This window comes from Manis javanica, chromosome X (genome assembly GCF_040802235.1).
Source record: "Manis javanica isolate MJ-LG chromosome X, MJ_LKY, whole genome shotgun sequence".
Lineage (NCBI taxonomy): Eukaryota > Metazoa > Chordata > Mammalia > Pholidota > Manidae > Manis > Manis javanica.
In genome coordinates, this window is record NC_133174.1 from 93570921 (window position 1) to 93579155 (window position 8235).

General features: G+C 50.2%; 1 protein-coding gene across 5 annotated transcripts; it reads right to left on the bottom strand.

Annotated features, from left to right (window-relative positions):
• Positions 1 to 438: 438 nt before the first annotated feature.
• On the bottom strand, positions 439 to 5877 carry GPRASP2 (G protein-coupled receptor associated sorting protein 2). 5 transcript variants are annotated; one of them, XM_073227351.1, is made up of 6 exons: positions 5699 to 5838; positions 5566 to 5621; positions 5059 to 5145; positions 4438 to 4505; positions 4018 to 4096; positions 439 to 3685 (listed from the first exon to the last, which is right to left on the bottom strand). In XM_073227351.1, exon 6 carries the CDS (start codon positions 3357 to 3359, stop codon positions 783 to 785), a length of 2577 nt encoding a protein of 858 aa, XP_073083452.1. In that variant the 5' UTR covers positions 3360 to 3685; positions 4018 to 4096; positions 4438 to 4505; positions 5059 to 5145; positions 5566 to 5621; positions 5699 to 5838; the 3' UTR covers positions 439 to 782. The 5 variants fall into 5 exon arrangements, with proteins under 5 accessions (XP_073083452.1, XP_073083449.1, XP_073083451.1 ...); XM_073227348.1 differs by lacking the exon at positions 5566 to 5621 and having other exon boundaries at positions 5699 to 5877; XM_073227350.1 differs by having other exon boundaries at positions 5566 to 5699.
• Positions 5878 to 8235: the final 2358 nt, after the last annotated feature.

Below are 8235 nucleotides of genomic sequence, written 5' to 3' on the forward strand. Positions count from 1 at the left end.
TCCATTTAATTGGTATACTGTCCTACTCTTTCACTCTTTAAGTGGCCCTGAAGGAATACGTGTACTTTTTGAGTTGTAAAATGTGTAGATTTGGCTAGTTTAGCTCTCCAAAATGGTTGCATTCGAACTGCATTCACATATTCTAGGCAGGCAGGGTACATCCATACTACTGGAACAGTTTCCAAATTACACTTTCCACATCACCACTGCTCATTTCCAAGAATGATGAAATGGTTTGTTTTGTTCTCCACTTCAGTGACCAGTTTACATGAGCCCGTCTTCTCTGGAGCATTGCTCAGGAACCACAGTCCACAGCAATCTCTTCCTTCTTAAATTCCAGGAATGGGATTTTCCAATGAGGGAGTTTATCATACCAAAAATTACCTACATTAAGTGTGCACAATGTATCTCTACCTGAATTTTAAACTGAAGGGTCACTTCTGTCAATTTTCACATAGAACTTTATTGAAAACACAGACTCGAATAGAGAACCATTATGTTTAAACAATGAATAGCAGAGTGGCTTACATTAGCGACTCAGTTCATTTGAAATGCAATACTGAAAAATACTGCAATCTGGACAGCAAGACAAGTATCAAGTGTGTTTTCAGTTCTAATATTCATCTGGCATCCACAAAATGACCCAGCTCAAACTAAGAACTGGACAAAGTTAACATCAGCATTGAAATATAAGTTACAACATAAAACCAGACTGAAAACCAAAGCACTACTCAGGGGTCTTTGGGAAGATAAGGCTGATCAAAGGCAGGTGGTTAATCATATTAGCTTTGTTGTCCCACGTCAGGATCATTTTGATTGTCTATTTGAACTTGTATTTCCTTAGCTAACTTCTCAAATTCATGGAATGCAGAAATAAGCGGATCAAGACTGAAATCGTCATCAATTAAAGACATTGTTCCATTTTTTATAATATTACTGATATTCTGAAACATTTTAATAACAATTTGAATATTATCATTTGTCTCTTCTATGTTAAAGAGACCCACAAATATCGACAGAGCTTTGGCACTGAATAGTTTTTTTGCCACAACAGGATTTTCAGACAAATTCAGTAACATTTTCAGAACATGAAATTTTGTTCTTGCGTTGCCTGTGGCTAATAAAGAGAGAAACCCAGACATAAAATTGGCAACCAGTGTGTGATAGTCAGTAGTTGTAGTGAGGTGTCTGAGCATCCTTAATCCAAGCAGCTGCTCAGGGGAACCCACACTATGAGCAAGGGTTTCCTCACATACTTGACATATGAACGTCTCAATCATGTTTAGATTTGGATAAGGTGGAGCCATGTGAATCATATTTTCCAAAAAACTTGTCCTAACTCGAGAAGAAGGATAATTGAGCAAGGTTTCAATAAGTGAGACAACACCTGAATCCCGAATGAAATCTCGGGTAAACTGAGAAGCACTTCTCATACCCATCGCAATTTTAGATATTTCATGAATAAAAGGATCTCGAATTTTGTCCATTAATAGAAGGAGTTCTTCAAACTCTTCAGAACCAATTTTAAGCTCACACTGTACGCAGCTGCAGGACCAACTCTCAGGTTCTGCACTCTCCCTGACCTTAAGATGCTCCCGAATTTCCCTGACTGACCGGTAGGATGGATCATACTGAAATGGGAAATCAGGCTCAGGCTGATCGGGCTGAAGCAAAGATTCCTGCTCTTCCCCTTCTGGGGAAAGCTCCACATTCTTGGGCTTTCCCTCAAACATTTCAGAGAATACAGACACTGCTTCTTCAGGAATTCTAAAGGGGCTTGGGGATGAGAAGCCAACTCCATGACAAAGACCGGGTTTGAATTCAACAGTAACCTCTTCCCAGGTTTGGGGCCTGGATGATGGATTAAGTTCCTCCTCATCTGAATCTTTGAACCTAGAACCAGCCTTGTACACAGGATTGGGATTTAGGTCAAAGCAGGCCTCATCCCTGTCCCAGAACCAAGACCCAAATATTGCCTCTTCTTCAGACTCTGGTCTGGCCTCTTCTCTGGCTACAGACCCCAAATTGGACTTTTCTTCAGTCCAGTACAAAGATCCACCAATGGCACCCTCCTCAGCCTCTGGTCTGGATTCACAGATAGCTGAAGCCCCAGCCTCCATATCGACCTCTTTCTCTGCCCAGAACCAGGACCCAATAATGACCTCCTCCTCAAACCTGGGCTCTTGTTCGACCCTATCACCATTACTAACATCTTTCTGGGCCCTGGGTTTCAAGATACTATTAGGCTCTTCCTTGTTTCTGGGCCTGAGTCTACTATTTGCCTCTTCTCCAGGTAAAAACCAGGACTCCTTATAGTACTCATCTTCAGACTCAGATTCAAAAAAGTCCTCTCTCTTTGTTCTGAGCTTGGACTTATTATTTGCTTCATCCCTGACTCTGGGTCTGAACAAGTTATTGGTATTTCCTCCAGTCCACAGGCAGAATGAGTTGCCAGACTCCTCCTCAGACCCAGACCAAGAATCAAGATAGGGATCTTGCTTTGATCTGGGCCTGGACCTGGGGTTAGGCTGATGTTTAGCCCTGTGCCTGGACCTGGTATTGGCCTCCTCCCGTGGCCATGATCTGATACTGGTCTCTTCTCCAGCCCAGAAAGATGACACTGTAGAGGTCTCATCTGCTGACCAGAACCCAGACTCGTTAGAGGCCTCCTCTCTGGCTCTGGGCCTGGGATAGCACCAAGATCTCATATTACTTTCCTCTCTTGATCCAAACCAAGGTTGGATTCCTGTCTGAACCTGGGAGCCAGGAAAGGTCTCAGTATCCACACTGACCAGTTCCCTATTCACAGACAGAGCCATAGGTTTAGCAATTGACCCAGACTCAGTACTAACCAGTGGCCAGGTTACAACACTGGTCTGGGACACACCCTCTGTTTGACCCATTGCTTCAGTGCCAAACTCACTCTGGGCCCAAGCCTGGGCTTCATCCTTGGGCCTTACCCCAGGGATTGCCTTGGCCTCAATCTTAGGACGTGCCCCACCTACTGCCCTGGCCTCAGGTTTAGGCCTTGCCCCAGCCACTGACTGGCATTCAGTTTTGGGCCTTGCCCCAGCCACTGCATGAGAATCAGGTTTTGGCCTTGCCCCAGCCATTGCCTGGGAATCAATTTTGGGCCTCACCCCAGACATAGCCTTGGCTTCAGTTTTGGGCCTTGCACTAGGCATAGCCTTGGAGTCAGTTTTGGGCCTTGCCCCAGACATTACCTGGGCCTGGGTCCTAACCTTGGGTCTGACCACCATTGGAACTTCATTTTCTCTTTCAGCCCCACCCCCAGCCTCTTCTCCAGCCTTTTTTTCAGTCTTGGTCTGGGCGCCAGTCTCAATCTCAGCCCCAGCCATGGTACAAGTTACAGAGAAGGCCCAGTTAAATACCCCTACCACAGTCACAGCCTCTACACAGATTTGTCACAGTTTTCTTTCTTTGTACTTTGATCTTTCGGTGATTCAGATGATATAATTCTTGGAAACAAGAATTAGAGTCAATCACCAGTCCAGCAGTCAATCAGTCTCGTTCCCAAGCCCAGCCGCAGCCAGTATTAGAAGAGTGCAGAAGAGGCACAACCAAGCTGGGGAAGGACAGATGATTCCCTGGTTAGGTGCAGACCTGTTGACGATGGTGGTTAGCAGCAATTCCAACACCACAACAGCTACCACTGGAGGTGGATCTAGGGAGAGAGAACAACATGGCACTTTCAGTCTCTTTCAATTGTGTCATTCCATGCAGTTTCACCCAGATAAACTGGACCTTAAATGCTTGATGGGACAGTTGAACTACTAGAAAGTCTTTCTGTCATTATCATTTAACCCATACCCTTTACCCCCAAAGTTGCCACATTACTCTGCCTGCTATAAAATAGGTGTGAAGATGGTAGGAAAGTGTATTGGCAATAGGAGAGGCTGAGGAACCCCCAGATTAGACCCAAATCACTCTTAGACCTGTGTTATCTCCACTACCCCTCCCCGACCCCAACAAAGCTGTAACCACTATCATACCAACCTGTACCGATGTGGTGCAATTTTCCCCCTCCTTGCTTTCTTCTAGTGGTATTAAGCCCTACAGCAGACAGGAAGCAGTCCTATGGAAAAGTAAACATACAGGAGAAAATGTAATCTGAGGGCTGTGTTGACAGGCAGACACCCTGCCCACTGTTGCAAACATTTCTCTGTTTAAGAGTCTGATTCATCTAATACTTCTTGTCTCCTAGTCCTTGCTCTCAAACTTTCTCCTCCCATTCACAGCCCAACCCATACCTACCCCAATATTCCTAATACCTCCTACAGAAAATGGAAAAGGAATGCTATGGCAATGTACAAATCTGGTAGAGAACAGAAATTATGGATCAAAGACATTCAATTGGATTGTCACCTGCCATGATCTTTTGCAACTATCCCCTGCACTGCCTCCCTTCACACCAACCTCCAAAGATCTGATCCAGTCTTCTCCTCCTTTCCTCCCTTGTAGAAGTAACCAGCCTTAAAGCAGGCCTACGGACAGACGAAAAGGTAAGACAAAAAAAGTCTCCACAATGACGACACTGTGGTAGTAACTGAACATTTGGGCACAGACCAACACTAAGGATGGGAGTCCACATATTATTTGTCTTTCAATATGTACAGTCCTCTTAATAGAATATTCTCGTTTTATTTAGGCCCCTTTTCAGGGTCCCAGATAACATCTTTTCTCCCCTCACACTCTTCCCATTGCTTTCTCCAATTCTGAGGATTCACCACTAGGTGCAGCACATCCTTTTCCCTTGCGCAGCATAAATTGGGGGAAGGGCGCCAGTATATTCTAGAAAACAGGTTGTGCAGCGATACTTGCAATTACGACTCTTTCTCACCCTCACCTCCAAGCCCATCGTTTCCTGCTGCCAATTTTGGGTGGAGGTAAGGGGCATGGCCAAGGGAAGTGCCTATAAAGCTGTGTGGACAGAGGTGGAATTTCAGGAGGTGTTCCTGGATGCCCGACCGACTCTCGACCCCACCTCTAGTCGAGTCTCCCGTCAATGGCTGCTGCCCACCCGCCAGTCCCACACACCTCCAGAAATCCAGGCCATTTTCCTGCTCTTCCTTTCTCTGAAGTCTCTCCTGTACAGATGCACCCTGCCGCCTGAAACCGCCAGACCTACCGCGCAGACAGGAGACTTGGGCATCAACGAGGCGCCTGCGAGAAGGGAAAGCACGCAGGACCCGGGGCCCAACAGGCCCCTTTGCAGCATCAGGGCCCGCAGTAGCCCCCGTCGCCCGCTCCCGCCAGCTCGGCACAGAGCTCGGACGCCACCCCGCCCCCGCCCCGGCGGGCTCCCCGGGCGCCCCCCACCGCAGCTCCCGCTCCGCCATTTCTCCCGCAGCGGCCTCCCCCCGAGTCCTCTCCCGGCACAGACACCGTCGAGCGCGGGTCGCGGGAAAGCTGGCCGGGTAGTGGCCGGCGCCGTTCGCCTCCACAGGATCCGAGGGCGCCTCTCCGGCCCGACTCTGCCCCCCGGGCCCGGACCGCGCCGGTCGCGCGCCGTCTCCTTGCCAGGGATCTCCCTGCGCTGCGCACCTCTCTCAGGGGCCGGCTCCGACACAATCGCCGCCTCCTCGCCAGGCTGCCAGGGTCTGGGGCGCGGGCTGTAAGCCGAGCGAGAGGGCGGGGCGGCGGGGCCACCCCCGCCCCCCACCACACTCGCACTTGCCTTTGCAGGCTCAGGGCCCGGGTCGTCGGCCTCCCCCTCCTCTCCGGGCTCCTCGCTCGGATTCCCACCGCCTTCGGTGCGCTCGGAATCGCAAAGAGGCGTCCCGGCCCCCGCACCGCTGCACCAAACGGGGCAGGGGCTGCGCAGGATGCGGCACGAACCGCTCGCGGAGACGGTGTCGGGAAGGGGGGCGGAGGGATACGGCACGAATGAGCTCGACGCCCCCTCCCAGGCCCACCGTAGTTCCGACCCGGAGGGGGCGGGGCCGGGAGGAGCCCCAGCCTGAGGGGCGGGTTAACACCAGCCGGCACGGCCTCAGGAGAGCGCCGCGGGCCCCTGCCTGGCGACCACTCCCACCTTCTGCCACCACAATAGAGGGGGCGGCAGGCGGTTGGCGGGGGAGGGGGCAGGTGCCTGGATCGGGAGGCCGGCAGGGACGCTTCGGCCGGGGCAGCGGAAGGATACCAACCGCCCCTCGGGGTGTGCGCGAACCCTCAGACTGCTCGGTGCATGCCTGCCGCCCTCGTCCTTCCTGGACGCTGAGGGGAGAGGAGCTGCAAGGACCACTGGCCGGCAGGGGAGGGACGCTGTAAGGCCAGACCGCCCCGAAGGTTTGGGGTGGCCCGCCCAAGTTCTTTCACGGCTTCGCGGAGCCGCGGAGGGGAGGAAGGTGAGCGGGGGCGCCCGTGGAGGCCTCACCACTGCCCCTGTAATGAACGAAGGCAGACCTAGCCCTCTAACTTGAGGCGACCAACCACCAGTCTGCGCTCACTCATTCTTCCTGCCACACTGCTGTTTACTCAGTGCTCGAAGTGGTACCACACTTTGCCATTTCGCGGTCGCCCCGGTTGCCGGAGAGAGGCCTTTCCCTGTCAGGACCCGCACCGGGTCATAACAATCCTCCCTGTCTGTTGTCCCACAGCCAGTGTCAGGCACCCGCTAGGGCCGGTCCTGGCTCCTCTTCCTCTGTTCTGTCTGTCAAGTCTCCTCTTGCGGTCACATAGAAGCTCTTATCTTTGGCAGTGTGGAAACGTGGCAGGGATTAGAACCCGCTTGGATCCCGGCCACTTGACATACGCACCTGGCTAGCTTCCCCAGTCATTCCATGCAGAAGGCCCCATTATTTACTCAATCCCTCCGCCCCGAGAGAAACCTGGTAGTTCTTGAATCCTCTGGTTACTTCACCCCAACAGCCTTCCTCTAGTCTTGAGCCCCTCCTTTCTGTGCATCATAGGGAAACCGAGCACAACCAGGGTTGAGCCCAAACCTGCTGGCACGGTTGCCCATTTTAAAACCCAATTAAATGGGACCCTCACTGTGGTAGGCTGAAGTAAGGTCTCCCGCGTCCTATTGCCCAGAACCGGTAAATACGTGATGTCACATGGCAAGGAGTATTTAAGTTGCTGGGGGAGTTAAGATTGCTAATCAGCTGAGTTTAAAATATAAATATGCTGGATCATCCTGATCAGTGTAATCGCAAGCTCCCAGCTCCACTTTACATGTGGAAGAGGCAGGCAGAAGAGTCAGTGGCACAGTAGAGTAGCCGTGAGAAAGACTGGACAGGCCATTACTGGTTTTGAAGATGGAAGGAAGCCAGGGGCCAAGGAATGCAGGCAGTACCCAGAGGCTGGAAAAGGCAAGGAAACAGATTTCTCCCCAGAACCCTTCAGAGGAATGAAGCCCTGCCATCACCTTTATTTTACACCAGTGAGACCCTTTTCGTATACCCAACCTCCAAGACAGTACATTTTTTTGTTATTTTAAGCCACCAAGATTGCGGTAGGAACTGAACTCACTCACCATCCTGATTAACATCCATTCCCCTCCACTTTCTTTATTTGGGCATCAGCTCCCGCGGATGATACAATTTTGAGGCTCATCTCTCACCACTGTCACCACTGTCACCAGTCTCACCACCCTCTCCAGCAATTCCCTTCTCTGTCTTTTTTTTTTTTAAGTGAGATTGTTGGAATGGTCTGTGAGGCTCATCTTGGAGAAAGTCCCCATTTGCTGAAAATCACTGATGTTTCCCAGGAGGAAAAGGGAACCTTATTCTTACCATGAATTTTCATTTCAGCCTTTGTTATTAGGTATAATGTGTAGGTGATAGGGAAAAAAATCCCTGAAGATGATTCTACACAGTATCTGGGGACACTGGATGTCAATTTCAGATGATGGCCATTGTACTGTGCTGTTTAAATGGCCTTAGCTCAATTGTGGATTACTTTTTCTTTGCTCCACAGTGTACTGTCTTGGGTGAATGGCAGGCTTGAAGAAGAGAGCCTGAGCTCTGCTGGGATCTGTGGATGCCTGTGAATCTCTTTGCCTTCCCTGAACTGTTCCCTTCTCCCTCTTAAAGTCTCTGGTGCCTTTCATTCCTTCAACAAACTTATATGAGTACCTACTTTATCCTAGGCACTGGGGATGCAGTAGAAACAAACCTGAATGAAGTTTCTGGTTTTTCTGGAAGTTACATTTATTTGTTCATTTCTTACTCAGTTTCTTATCCTAAAACTTTACAGATATATCCTAAATCA

Excerpts from the sequence above, each read along its gene's own strand:
- GPRASP2 (XM_073227348.1), bottom strand. The coding sequence starts at position 3,359 with ATGGCTGGGGCTGAGATTGAGACTGGCGCCCAGACCAAGACTGAAAAA.